At 36.4% G+C, this 15518-nt stretch overlaps 2 protein-coding genes across 2 annotated transcripts; both read right to left on the bottom strand.

Moving 5' to 3' along the window:
- Positions 1-679: 679 nt before the first annotated feature.
- LOC121267160 (putative nuclease HARBI1) lies at positions 680-1477 on the bottom strand. The gene is made up of 2 exons (XM_041171023.1): positions 1261-1477; positions 680-1149 (listed from the first exon to the last, which is right to left on the bottom strand). The coding sequence occupies exons 1-2, from the start codon at positions 1475-1477 to the stop codon at positions 680-682; spliced, it is 687 nt and encodes a 228-aa protein (XP_041026957.1).
- A 1689-nt stretch (positions 1478-3166) lies between these two features.
- Positions 3167-4418, bottom strand: LOC121267163. The gene is made up of 3 exons (XM_041171024.1): positions 4089-4418; positions 3411-3968; positions 3167-3223 (listed from the first exon to the last, which is right to left on the bottom strand). Exons 1-3 carry the CDS (start codon positions 4416-4418, stop codon positions 3167-3169), a joined length of 945 nt encoding a protein of 314 aa, XP_041026958.1.
- Positions 4419-15518: the final 11100 nt, after the last annotated feature.

Raw genomic sequence — 15518 nt, forward strand, 5'->3', positions numbered from 1 at the left:
TATAATAAATTCTTGTTTTTATTTCATGCTTCCTTTATGTTACATTGTATGTGTAATTAGACTTTTCTTTTTATTATATATTTCAGTGGGTCATTATACGAAATTTTGATAAGCTAACAAAAAATTACCACAACCTCATTCACAATATATTATGCTAAAATCTTTTCTATCTCTTTTTATCAAATATTTGTTTGACATTCATAATATTTTGTAATGATTTTTACTATTTATTATTACTAAAGCAGACACTCGTTAAAAAGAAAAAAATATGTTGGACCAAATGTGATGCATGGATGACGAATAATGTTTTGGATTATACTTAAAATTATTCGCGTCAGATTTGCTATACATAAATTTCATTGTGTTAATAAACCCATTGAAGTCAAACCTATAACAATTTGAGCTAATAATTAAAAATACCAACCATTAAACCCAACAAGTAAAAATAAATATTTTACAAATAACCAAATCCAATAACGTAATTCATCTACCATTTGTCATTAAATAAATAATATGTCCAGTATGATGAAAGATTGAGCAATCCACATCAACAATCGTACTGCTTGGTTAAATTCATTACTCGCATAAAATACATCAGTTGTCGATTATTTTAGGTAATTTCAATGCCAACAATAAAATATCAGTATTAAATAAAAACAGTAATTTTTAAATAACACCATCAATGGCCACCCCTTGCTTCCCACATAGAAATGGCAATCTCATCTCTAATCGCAGCCATATTGTTTTGGGCTTCAATTGACAAGTCTACATGAGCAGATGACGATGCCCCGCCACCAACCGCAGGCTCAATGATTGGTAGATGCATCGTACTCCATGTCTGAAATATCCAATCATCGGGGGTGACCGTTCTAATAAAGTTGTGCAGTGCACAACACGCTGTAATAATCAGTCCTTGCCGCCCAACCGAATATGGAGGCATGTTGGAGAGAATGGTGAATCGTTCTTTTATAACACCAAATGTTCGTTCTACAATATTGCGAACTGTTGAGTGACGATAATTAAAATAATCTTTATACCCATGAAAATCCCTCTGATTGTGACGATCACTCCGGTGATAACGTTCTCTTGGATATGGGGGCAGCAATCCCGTAGTGCATGGATAAGCTGAATCCACAAGATAATACTGACCTGAGAGTCCATTTTCGTACAAAAAACACAAACTTCAATTAATATAAAGGCAAAAACAAATCAAGTTACAAGTTATAAATATTTTACAAAGTTAATAAAAAAGAAAATTACCCTCTGGTGGCCATGGAAAACGGGCTTCTGGATCACTTGCAGCATGGTGGAACACACGTGCATCATGCGCGGATCCCTCCCATCCAGTGTAAACAAATATAAATTTCATATCGAAGTCAACTATTGCCAACACATTTTGGGCAACTCGGCCCAACCTATTTCGATATGCCTCGCGCAACTCAGTTGGGACGACAGCTGGTATCATCGTACCGTCCATCGCGCCAATGCATCCCTATCAACTCAATAAATTAAATCCTTACTCGCGTACACAACCAACTAATGCATGATGTGATTGTTACATTGTATGTTGTACAAGAAAGTTTCAATTCGAATTGTTACCTTAAACCAAGGATAATTACGATGGTTGCTTGAAATAAAAGGGTGCACGTTGTCCGTTGGAGTTGGCACAATCAAATGTCTCCCAACCTCACATAATGCATTAATCACTTTTCTAACATTTTTATTGATTGTTTGTGTCGAATGTTGAAACCTATCCCCAACAATTCGCTGGCCTTCTGCGTGGCCCACAAGAAGGCAAAACATACCCACAGCTTCCTCCACCGTCACTTCTCTTCTAGAATCACGTACCAAATGATTGTTACGTAACAATGTGCATAAACAGTGGAATGTACGTACCTCCATACGAAACATAATCTTGCAGTTATCTGGATGACCATTTAAAATCCCAAAAATATATTGATGCCCTCGGAGGCCTATATTATGTTGTGGCCTTGGGTGATTCCTTCTCTGTCCGTGGGACAGTATCCTAATAACGTTGATGATTTCTATGGGCTCCACCGGATCATCACTATCACTCCCGTCAGTCCAAGAATTGTTATGCTCCATTCTCTACTATATCATGTGGAACTACGTTAAAAACTCAAGACAAGTTCGGGAATAGACCAACAGGACTGACCTATAGCATTGGGAAGTAGTTTACATGAGTGTACGTTTCCATTCTAGACAAGAATAAGCAATCTCAATATATGCAAAGATTCATGCAAACCTTTGTGATTCTTGGCCATATCCCGTATCTTCCATTTCCAAGCAAATGGAAATGAAATAATTTCAACAAAAATTATTTCATATCCCACTTAAAATATACTTATAAATTCTTATGACTAAATATAGGCTTTTATATATACATATATTATATATATTTATTAGTGCAGCAAAACTGTTTGCAGCTTTGGAGCAGTTTTTCACACAAAATATGCAATCCTTTTTTAGAGATAACATTCGTTGGACCAAACTGCTACCCAAATCAAAATCAATATAGAAGGAATCATCTTGTGTGAAAAAAGGAAAAATGAAAAAAAAAATTATTATATCATGGGTTTTTTCCCAATATTCAGAAAGTCCCAAGTATTGGGAGATCCTCTTCAGTCTAAATAGTAACTGACATGACATAACTAGAATAGACGGCAGAGTTATAAACTATTTTAAAATGAAGGCCCAAGTAATTGGGAGGTCCGCTTCAGTCCAAATAATTATTTCAATAACTAATGGTTTTTCTTTTCACTAGTCTTGTTCATATGGTACTTTCCGTGGTCCTATGCATATGAAATAAACAACAGAGGACCCGAAACATTTTGGCAAAGAACAATAACCTTTTTTGGAAGGCAACCTCTACCCTTGATGTAATTTTATGCCTTTGAGAAGTGTTGATGACGTGGAAAACCTACAGCTGCCCGTTGGGCAGAGAACCAGAAAAGTCAGATACCAAAAATGTACATATCATCTAAGCCACGTTCTTACCATGTATTTCAAAAACCAATTCAAGATCCATGAAATAACAAGATATAAACAAACTCTAATAACACCGAACCCATTGATTCAGAATTTTGTGGATCTAACTAACACATAACACAATACTGTTAATATAAAAATGATGGTTTCAGAGACATCACAACTGGAATGAAATAATGAAAACATGGACATCTTCCAAAGATGTCCATGAAACCTACAAATGTTAACAACAACGAAGGACACATAGAAAAACATATTACATAACGCCAATGAAAAATTACAACTCAACAAAGCAACTAATGAAGTTCTAATGCACAAGCTAGTGTCCAATCAACTATGCATAGGCCACGCTCTAATCAACTATGCATAGCCCACGCTCGCCTATGGACATCATCCATTACCAAAAATCCTCGTTGTGCAAGGGGGTTCATTAACCGATCAAAAGCACGGGAGAAAATATCGTCAGGCAGTGGGGGCTGAAGTGCCTGTAACAAGGCCACACAGTGTGAAAAAGCATCGAAACCATCATCACTATCCATGCAATGTGTGGATCCTCTACTACGTTTTTCCCCTGACGCTTCTCCTCTCCCCTCATAACACTTTCGGCGTGCCTCATAGGAACGCGTGATCGCATCAACCATGTTCGATATCTTCTCGTCGTGCTGGTTCTTTTGCCCTCCCTTCTGACGCCGTCGGGAAGAGCAACTCGATGGTGTCCCCATGTCCATGGGAAATTGCGACGGGCCATCGAAGACAAAATCCCGACTGGCTTGGGTGCCAAGTGCCGGGCCCCGACGCCGCATCTCAGCATCAAGACGCTCCTCCTCATCCGAAGATGGTGGTGGTTGGGTGGACGCGTGGTGGAGTGTGCCCGTTGCTACAGCAGCGCCAAAAATGGTACAGAGGTCTGCATATCGTGGGCAACCTGAGGTACGAAACTTCTTTACTTGTGGCTTGGCCTAGATAAAGAAATTTAAATTCAATATATTAGGGAGGGATTAAACAACAGAAAAAAGTGATGATGAATAAAGTGACTATTGCAAACAGTGAAAAATATGGCGTCGTTAGAGATTCGTTACCCTAATGGCATTTGCCCAGTGTTCATCACTCCCTAGAACCGTTTTGGTATCGGGGTCCCATCCCATACCAGTTTGGTGCATGAGGTCTGTGAAAAGTCGTTGCATCATCTTAAGCCGATGTATTTTCCCCTTGATTTGACTCGCATCGTACGTCTTTACGCCCACAGCGGTAAGACGTGCAGCATAGGAAGCATGGTCCCTAGAAGTGATCCTCCCAGCCCTCAGTGCACCATTAAGGGCGTCAGCTAACATCATGTCAATGAAGACGTCCTCCATTCCATCCACCCATATTTCCCGATCAACATGTGAAATATCGGCATCGGGGTCCATGTGAAAATGCTAATAATATGATATGAAATCCCACAAGATGTTTATATCATACGTGGCTAAATAAATGATAAATGAAATCCAAATTCTTTTATTTAGAAGTGGGCCATACCTGTCGAGGGTATGCTACGCGAGAGGAGCGTAGGTAGTAACGCTAACAAATAAAAAATATTGTTAAAAACAATTTGTTGGCAACATGAAATCCAAATAAATCTGTGTTGTAAATTTTTTCACGTGATCACATACCAGCGTGAGATTAATTACCTACATCATCAATGAAGATGTTGTATAATGTTATTTTTCTGGGCAGAGTAGTAATTATTAGCAAGCATGAATGACACAAACTGCTAATATGCAGTAAATGCAATTAATTAAAATATAAAGTGTCATGTGGGGGGTTGAAATTGCAAGGAAGTGAAAAGCAAAGAATTATAGTCTGAAACTTAACTGACCAATCGTTGTCCACTGCTTCGTAAATCATACCACAGATAATAAAAAATGAAAAAAATAATAACCAATTCGCTTGGTGAGATATATATATACATATATATATGTATATATATATGTATATATTATGGTGGGCTGTTTAGATGTCTGGGATGGACTTGATGATTGTTGGACACATGTTACATTAAGGGCTCGGCAGCCCTTAACCAATTGAAGGGAACAAGGGGTTATTTGGATAAAAAATAATCTTTATAACTCATTTCATTTACAATGTGCATAAGAAATTTTCAACCTTGTTATACAAAATATAACAAGTACAAGATAGGCATGAATGCACTGAAGGACGAATTAGTGAAGCTGGATTTGTTCAAGCATGGTCCCTATTATTTAATTTTATTTATTTATTTGATTGCCTAATAATCTAATCTATGGGATTGTTCAAGTGCTATGGTAGAAACGTTTGAATTTATCATTTGCATAGAACAAGGGAACCGAAGCAAATAAATGGAAAAAAGAAAAGCACATTCAATTGGTGATGTTAACTTTCATGGTATTAAAAACACTTTCCTAGAGCAGTAACCTCTGTTATTTTTTTTCTTTAGTTCCTACTCCTATATATATCTCTCTAATCTTATAGGTGGATGCTGGGAAATGAGCTGGAAACTTGATTGACCAGTTGGGACGTAGAGGACCAGTTGAGTGAAGGGGTATTATCAGTTTCCAGCTCAAGAAGGTGCTAAATTGTAGACAACACATTCAGGCAGAACTGGATCAGATCTTTGTTTGTGCTTATTTGACTAAATCAGCCTTTCATTTTCTAACATTCCTTGGTAATTTTCTTTAAATAACCGCAATACTATAGTTTTTTTACTCAAAGATGATCAGATTTGGATAATATAATACACATTGGAGATGTGATAAAGCAAATAGGCTTTCCATTTATGCTAAAAATAAATGGGTATGTATATAGGACAGATTCCAGGCCTATATGCACCCATTTAAGTCCCAATCAATATTTTACAAACCTATAAATGGCAGCCAAACTTTCAATTAAAAGCTGGGTTCGGCAGGGGAATTTTAGGTAGTTTGCAGCTCTTCAATTTCCTTTATCCACTAGAAAAAACTGTCAATGTGAGTTTAATCTAGAACCAAATCCAAGATGCAAGTTACCTTCACTCATAATGCATCTAATATGAATATCATGCACAAATCCCAAATCCACCCAGAATTCTTCTCAGATAAACCAGATGGATGAAAACTGAACTGCCCAACCTTATGAATTTCAGCTATTCAGCTCTCAATGATACAAATATGATCAATCCGCTTACATGTTGCCCCATAAAGTTGATGACCTATGAATCATTATAGTTCTTAAAAAATCAAAACGAAATAACCATTGACAACATCGTACTTCCATTCTTCCTTCTCCTATGAATTTGTTTTAATCCAGAGGAAAACAAATTCATAGGGATCACCAAATTGTCATCAAAACAGGCACATGAAATCAGAATCTAGAGGAACCCAATTACCTCCCTCCGCTCCAATCCCACCAACCAATAATATTTTTTTTCCAATTCCTGGTCCAACTAATCTGCCAATAACTGACGATAATTGTCATTAATTTGGTATTTGGTGGTCATCAAGTTTTTGAATGCAAATATTACAGACAAGCCGATTGGTAATAGGGTTTTTATGTTTCCAATTGTGTTGCTCATAGAAATGTGTTCATCCCTTTTAAATTCAAACACACAACAGAGGCCATTCAAACCCAAAACATCCAACAACCACTAATCGATCCACAACCACAGACAAATCAGTCCAATGCATAGTTGAGGGGTATGAAATTTCGATATTTGCAAAAATTATTCATATAAAAAAACAAATATTAGAGGGTTCTTTTCACAATACCTGGTATGACCTCGTTGTCGGACCCGTGCTGCCCTTGGAGAGGATGGTGAGGGAGCGTTTATGGCAGTTGTTTTTGAGAGATAAACCGGGGTTGCAGCACCTAACCGTGGTGGATGAGCAGGGGGTTTCGGCAGCTTTCGGCATTTTCGTATATGTAGGCTGCTTCGAGAAATTTCAAGAGGAGAAGAAGACTTCGCAGCAATCACAATCGTGATGGGTAGGGGAACAGGGGAGATTCGCACGGCAAGAACCACATAGGTTCTGAACCAGCTGGTGTCGATATCAATTGAAGATAAGAATTTCTCGGGATGTCGTTTGGAAGGAAATCTGAATGGCGAGATTCATGGCAGCGGAGGGATGCACGAGAATCAGATCTTCCCGAGAGAGATGGAATCGAAATCTTGTGCGATGGGATGGCCTGGTGACTGAAGATTCGCACTGCTCTTCAAGTCGAAATGGGACTTAGGGAGGGAGAGAGGAGACAGACTGCAAGATTCGCACGGTGGAAAGCAGGAAACACTTCTGAGTGAAGGGAGAGAACTACTGAGATGAAATCCCCAAACAAAATTGTGTTTGTTTTCGGAAACTCACTAACCGTACGAAAACTGGTTTTAAGGTTTTCAAAGTTTTGGGTGTATCTTCGAAAACAAACAGGGCCTTAATGAGATTTTAAGTGAATCTCACCCTTTTATGGGACTACTATCGGAATGATAGAAGTTGTGTCAGGAATTGACCAAGACGAGATTGATGGAGCACTAGATTTGCATGATTGAGGAGGAGTCAAATTTGGAGAGGAAGCTGGACTTAATTTTGATGTTTATAGCCCAAGTCATTTATGTTTTAGATCGCATTAAGAAAATGATATGACTTTCTATATAAGTCTATGCTACTTTAGTATTTCGAACATGATGATTATCTAATAAAGTTGGAATGTTTTAGTTATTCTGGCATATTTTTCACCTTAACCTTTTTTTTTCGCTACGATTATTGCATACTGCTAGTTGCATACTAGGATGCATTGCATATTAACTGTCATGAACGGGGGTATATAACCTTGTGTTGCATATCCCGACGCTCTAAGTCTTCGTTCCATCCCAAGTGGGGATTGGGGGCGTCACAATCTTACACCTTGATTTATTCACAATTCATCTCATTGTTCCTCTTTGTGTCAGGTGTTAATACTATTCACCAAGTGTGGCTAAGATCCTGCCGAGTATCCAAATAAAACTTCTCAAAGCTAATTTGGACATTCCACATTGTGATTTTGAAAACACTGCACTAGATCCTACTTTAAAGGTTATATTCACTCCGGGAAAGTAAAACATAAACTTTACAATGTAAAATCTTAAATATTCACACAAACATAACTGTGCAATTCGTTTGTTGAAATTCAATCTCGAAGTGTCTCGAAATAAGCAAAACACGTTTTCGAACAAACGTTTCATCCAAAAACTGAAAGTGAGATTATTATGCCATAAAATCTTAAATAATCAACGGAATCTAATGGCGCAAACCTTAACTCAATCTGACACTTCTAACTACATCAAATAAATAAAATTGCACTTCTAACACTAGAATAAGTGATAACTCTGGCTATACTGACAAACTAAAACCTACGCAATTAGTCAATTCATGAAAGCTTATGTTGTTTTCATGAGGTTCCTAAAACCTATAGAAATTTCACCATTGAATTTCTAGCGGGCTGTTACAGGCGTGTAGAAGTTTGGCATTGGATGGCTCTCGGTGGTTGGCTTATGGCAGTGTTGCGAAGAAGTAAGGTGGTTCCCTCCCAGTTTGGCTTTCTAGCCAGCAACATGGGATGGCATTGGAGAGATTGAGTGTGGGAGGGAGGATCACAGTCATTGAGTCGGGTGTTGGTCTTCACCCATGGTTCATAACAACTTCGTCATCTATCAGTTTGTGATGGTCTCACTAGGCAGTGGCATGGGTCTTCATGGGTTGGGGAGCATGTGCAATGCAATAACAACGGTCTGCAATGGGGAAAATACGTGCGACGTGGGGCTGCTAAGAAATTGAAAAACCCTAGATTTGATGAGGAAAGAAATTACGTGCATGGATTTAAATATGTAGAAGGCAGTCGGCTCAAGGAATTTAAATGTGAACAATAATATAAAATTATAATCCTATAATGCTTGAAATTGGACACGCTCATAGGCTTGGACTTAATAACTAAACTGGGTCATAATCCTCATGCTTGGATTTGCTCTGTGAATTATTTATTGGGCTTTTTTGTCCAATCATTGAGGCCAATGAAACTCTTATAGTTTACCATAAAAATTTATGGGTCCAGAGTCTTTCCAAAATTACCTGACTAATCTAATTTGGGCTTCTATAAGTATTAACACATTGATATTCTCCAAAATCATCAACTACACATTAGTGATTTTTGAAAAAAAAAAAAAATTGGCCTATGGGTCTAACTAAGTTTCAATAAATAATAATTTGCAGGCTTATTTAATCTAGCCCATTTAACCTACTTTAGGCCCAAAAGTTTATCCATCTTTCATCTCAATTAAATTTTGGGTCAGGTCGTCACACATGCGAAAAAGATATATGAAAGCAATGATTTTAGTCTAACGTTATGGAAAATCAGATATTTTTTTAACAATGACATGCCATTTAAGTTGGAAATAAATTTTAGATGAATTGGGTCCATAACAAGAGGCACGAAATCGTCCTGATTTAATTTGCAGAATTTTCAAAGTAAAATTAGAAGAATTCAAAGATCAATTATTCAAGCGACAAATCTTTAGCAAAGTTGCAGCATATGTTTATGTGATTGAGCACAATAAAATGACTTCCACATGCTCATTTATTGATTATATTACAAACAGATTGGAAGATTTATGTTCCAAAATGTTTTGATGAAATTTTATCGGCAAAAATACCTGACAAAACAAAAACCTGCATCTTTATAAAGCTATTGTCAGATATATGATGCATGGCCACTGTGGAATGTTAAATCCAACCAATGTCTATATGAAAAAATAGTACTTGCAAAAATCATTATTCGAAAAACTTTACGCCTAATACAATTGTTGGAAATAATTATTTTCCATAATATATGTGTCGTGATAATGGAATTACTGCCAAGGTTAGAGGGCAAGAGTTAGATAACTGTTGGGTTGTTTCATATAATCCGTATTTGGTTGCAACATTTGTTTCTGACATCAATGTTGAGATATGCTCTACAAATAAAGCAGTCAAGTATCTTTATAAATACATCTAAAAAGGTCATGACTGTATTGCTTTTAATGTAACCACTAAACTAGATAGTCAAACCATTGATGAAATTGAATTATTCCAATCAGCTCGATGGATTGCTGCACCTAAAGCCATGTGGAGGATTTTTGGGTTTATGTTAAATGAGATGCATTCAATAGCATATAGCCTACACTTACATCTTGAAGATCAACATATGATGACTTTTCCTGCAAATCAAAACTTGAACAATCTTATGAATTTTGATTTTTATGGAAAATCAATATTAATAGAACTTTTTTCAACAAATCGTGCAAAAGAAAATTCTAAAAAATTGTTGTATAAAGAATTTCTTGAGTTTTTTGTTTGTAGCAACCAACTTAAAATTTGGACCCCTAAAAAGAATCAGATAGTTATTGGCAAAATTGTTACAGAAAACTCACTTGAAGGTGAAATGTATTATTTATGGATATTATTAAACCATATAAGGCATCCTCTATCTTTTAATCACCTCAAAACAGTTAATAGTGTCGTCACTCCAACATTTCATGAAGCAGCTATATTGCATGGCTAGTTAGAAACAAATAATAGTTTGGAATATTATTTACATGAGGCATCACTGTACCAAATGCCATACAGTTTAAGGCGATTATTTGTCACAATCTTGTTTTATTGTAATCCTACAAATCCAAGAGAATATTGGGAACATTTTGAAAAAAGTATGTTAAATGACTTTAAAAAAATTGAAAATGACTCTATGAATGTCAGGAGAGAAGTTTTACGACATGTTTCTTCCATACTTGAGTCAATGGAAAAGGACATCAACATGTTTCATCTTTTAGATGGTGATATTTGTTTTGATGAAGACCAACTTCAATCTATGGAGATTAATAATGAATTGCCTATCAAAATTTTCGAAGATCTTCTAGCATCAACAATTATCAATGATGAAAAACTACATGCTTTGATTCAATCTTACAAAAGGTTTCCTCAAGGTTGCTTGGCATGGAGAAAAGTGTGAAAGGGTGGCGGAGAGGCAGCTGACACAACGTGTCGGGCTGTGGAGGATGGTTGCGGCTGTGCCAACATCTAGAGAGGGGTAGAAAGAGAATGAAAGAGAGGGAGAGAGAGAGGGAGAGATCCTTAGACGAGGAAAGGTTGAGAGGGAGGAGGGGTGGTTGTGGTGAGGGTCGTCAAACTGCTCACAGTGGCAATGCGCGACGTCTTTGGGTGGTCTACTGAAAGAGAGTGACGAAGAGAGGGAGTGAGATTCAGGGAGGAGGAGAGAGGGAGATCTAGGGGATGAGGGTGAGGCTGCGACGGATGAGGGGCTAGTCGTTGGGGAAGGTGTGAGAGCAGACGTCCAAGGTTGTGCCGTCAGCTGCAGTGGCAACAACGACAATGGCTGGTATGCAATGAGGTGAGGGAGAAGTGAGTCACCATGGAGATTTTTTTTTACGAGTATCTAGAAGAAATACAAGCTAATATACCTTTCTTTACATGGTTCGGAATCTACAAATCAAACCAATTATCAACTATAAATAGAACTACTATTCAATGGATTAAACAAGAAAGTAATTAAATTGTTTATTAAGAATATCCCCCATTTTATGTCATTAAGTATGGCTAAAGATGCACTCAAGTCTTAGTGTCACTGATAAAGAAACATAATTCAATATCAGATATTAAAAACACAGATAATATAATTCAACAAAACGATTATACTAATTTATATTTATAAATTATGAGTAAACAATAAAAAAGAATTGATACTATCTAGCATTAACCATGATGTTAAAGAAGCAAAAGAAAATCATTTATTTGTTCCCCATGAATTTCTATCTCATTTAAAAACTAGTTTTTCTAAAAGTAAAAATTATTGATTAAAACAAATCTCTAACAAGTAAGAAAAATTAAATATTTCTAATATTATTTCTACTTCACTAAAACAACCTCATATTAATGTATTAAGTAAAACAAACTCACTTATCTTATTATCTGATTCTGAAATTAGTAATATCGAAAACTAATTTAAAAATATAGATTTCAAAATAAACAAGATTAGAGAGAATCATGTTAATGAATATTCTGCTAGAGCTTCAAAACATCATATTTCCATTACTCGAAATTGACATTTGCGGCCAACATCACCAGATATACAATTTGAGGAAAGAGAACTTATAGTAAGATTTACTTTTTTCACCAGATATGCTATATGAATTGAACATAGATGGATTATCTGAATATGAAATATTAAATCGTTTTCAAGAAATGATTATGGTTACTAATGTATATAAAGGAAATGAAAAAACAAATCATTAAGTGGCTCACATTATTATTCAAGATTTTACTGGCCAACTAAAAGACTGGGATCATTATCTTTCAAGTGAATAAAGAAATAAAATATTAAATCAATATAAACATGATGAAAGAATGCATATAATCAAAGCAGATGAGGGTCAGCCATTAGAAGATGCTGTTAATACTTTAATATTTATATTAACTAAGAATTTTTTTGGAGACTTTATTCGATTTAAAGAAAGAACTAGTGATTTATTAATTAATTTAAGATACCCTCAATTATCTAATTTTTGTTAGTATAAAAATGTATTTATGTGACCAACTGCTCATTTTCCTCTCGATTGGTCAAGAGTTTTACCTTTACATTTTAAATCTCAAATTTATGTTTTAAATTTAGCAGATAATTTTTAAAGCGAAACGAGTATTTTAAAACCCTCGAAATATTTTAAATGTCCAAAATTGTTTTAAATTGGGTAATTTTTAATATTATTAAACCAATCCTAATTTTCAAGTAAATCTCTTTATATTTTGGAGTCCCGAAAATAATATAGTTTTAGAAAATCATTTTATTTAAATGATTTTAGCTATTTAGGAGTAGTACTTAATATTCATTATTTTATTTTATGTTAAAAACTCTATTTATTTAGATGTTTTTATTTCTCTTAAGAAATATTTATGAAAAAAACTCATCATTTTATTTATGATGAACAGTGTTATTTTTGGATCAATACAACAAAGTTGTATTTTTACATTTAGTCTAATTTCCATTCCTTTATATTTTCTTTTCGTCTTTTCTCCTATTTCTAAGTGTTTTAAGAGAGGTTTGTATTCGCAATCCATCTTAACTCATTTCAACTCATTTCACTACTATTCATTATTATTCATCAACTTTAACTCATAAATTTCACTACTATTCATAACTCATCTCATTACTATTCACAACCCATCTCAACTCATCTTCGAATCCAAATGACACCTTAATCTACATCATTGGACTGTCATCTTTGATGCGTCTTGCTCATGCTTGAAAGAGTATCTTTTGTCGATGTGACTAACCGCTCATTTTTCTCTCGACTGATCATGAGTCTCGTGTACACGTTTTAAATATTGAAGCTATGTTTTTAAATATAGTGAGTGATTTTAATGAAGCCAGCATTTTAAAGTCGTTGAAATATTTTAAAAGTCTAAAATTATTTTGAATGGAGTATTTTTAGTGTTATTGAATCAAGTCTAATTTTAAAGTCAGCCTTTTTATAATTTGAAACCAAATAATAATAATAATAATAATAATAATAATAATAATAATAATAATAATAAAATTTTAGAAAATCATTTTATTTAAATAATTTTAGTTTTTTCAGAGTATTATTAAATATTTCTTGTTTTATTTTATGTTAAAAATTCTATTTATTTAGATAATTTTATTTCTTTTAAAAATATTTAATAAGTTTTATTATTTGTCTTATGATAAAAAACATTATTTTGAGACTAAGAAAATAAAATTTTATTTAAAATAAAGTTTCATTTCATTTGCTACCTATTTTATTTAGAATATTTTTATTTTTTTTAAGTGTTTAAATATTTGCTATTAGATTAAAATTAGAGATCCCAAATGAAAGTTTAGGATTAAATTCGTAAAGGTAACCCTAGAACCTTCATTTTTTCCCTCCCCTCTCTCTCCTCCCCTCCGGCCGCCCTTCTCTCTCCCCGATTCCTCTTCTTCCCATCGCCCCCCCCGTCCCAGCCGCTGCCGACGCCGCCACTATCCACCGGCACCACCCTCCCGACGTCGCTGGTCCCCTCGACCTCCGACTTCCTCCTGCGACTCCTCCACAGCCCACGCCCGAAGCCTCTCTCTTCCTTTCCCTCGGTTTCTCATCACGCAACCGCCTAGCGCCACTAGCTGCGCCACCGCGAATGGCCCCCTTGTCGTTGAGCCACCGTGGGTCTTTTCCCCTCAGCCCCTCGCCCTCTCACCGAAGCCCCCACTCTCTTCTCCCATCAGATCCCAGCAGATCCGTGTACCCTCGTCGTGCGTCGTCTCCAGCCATGGCAATCGCCACCCTCTGCCGCCTACGGCTCCGCCAGTCGCTAATCATCGTCCACCATTGCTCCATCCAGCTCCCGCGTCTCTCTCTTCTTCTCTGTTTCTCAACCCACGGCCATAGCTCTTCCGCGCCGCCACCAGCCCTCCGCCACCAAGTCTGGCCGCAGCCACCTCCCACATGGTAGTAGACCGTGAAGCCCATACCACCACCATACCCTAGTCAGCCCGAGTCCTCTGTCTCACTCTCCTCCCTCTACCCCACGGCCCCACCGTCACCACCGTTCCTCCATAAGCAACAGCACCACCCACAACCGCCTTGAGCAGTGGCCACTGCAAGCCCCTTCGTGCACCCAAACCGGAGAGCCACCACTGCTCAGCTCCACCTCAGACCCCTGAAGCCGCTGCCCAGCTCGGCTCCTCCACCTGTGGTATAATTTCTGCCCCTTTCCATTGAGAAAATATTATGTTTATGTGTTTGTGTGGATGTCGATGTCTGCTTGAGTACTGAGCAGATTTGCTGTGTTTAATGGTTGTGTTGGACTTAGAAGAAGTGAGGTGGTTGGGATTTGTATTGGAGTTGGAGGTGAAGTATGCAGATTGCGAAATATGATGTTGTGCTATTTTTCCTGTGTGGAGTTTAAACAGATCTTGTTTGAGTATGTGTATGCAATGAGTGTAGTGTTGGAGTTGCTTAGGCTGGGAAGTTGTGAAAAAACATGGTTGTTGTATCAGTTTGAGATTTGTGAAGCTATGATTGATTGGGTTGTTGTCTATTGAGTATGAGTATGGACATGAATATCCAAAGAGATTTTAATTGTACTTTGTGAATGTTCAGGGGATTGATTTTATGTATATCGATGTGATACAGAGTTTATATGACTATTTGATGGTGTAGTGATTTTTAAGTGGAGCCCAAGTGTTGGGTAGAATATTTATATTTTGTTAGGTTGATGTACTTGGGGGGCAAATTGCTAGTATTTGTTATGATTTGAGTGAGATGAGGTGAATTAGTACTAATTATTGAATTAATATATGGTTATGCTTGATTGTGGATAATGCTACTTAGTTGAATTATTTTGGGATGATTGGTGTGAATGTATGAAGTTGGGATGGATTATTTTGAATTGTTGGGATTTAATGATGGAATTGTAGTGAGTTGAAGTGTAACAATCCCGTCC

Source organism: Juglans microcarpa x Juglans regia, chromosome 5S (genome assembly GCF_004785595.1).
Source record: "Juglans microcarpa x Juglans regia isolate MS1-56 chromosome 5S, Jm3101_v1.0, whole genome shotgun sequence".
Taxonomy (NCBI): domain Eukaryota; kingdom Viridiplantae; phylum Streptophyta; class Magnoliopsida; order Fagales; family Juglandaceae; genus Juglans; species Juglans microcarpa x Juglans regia.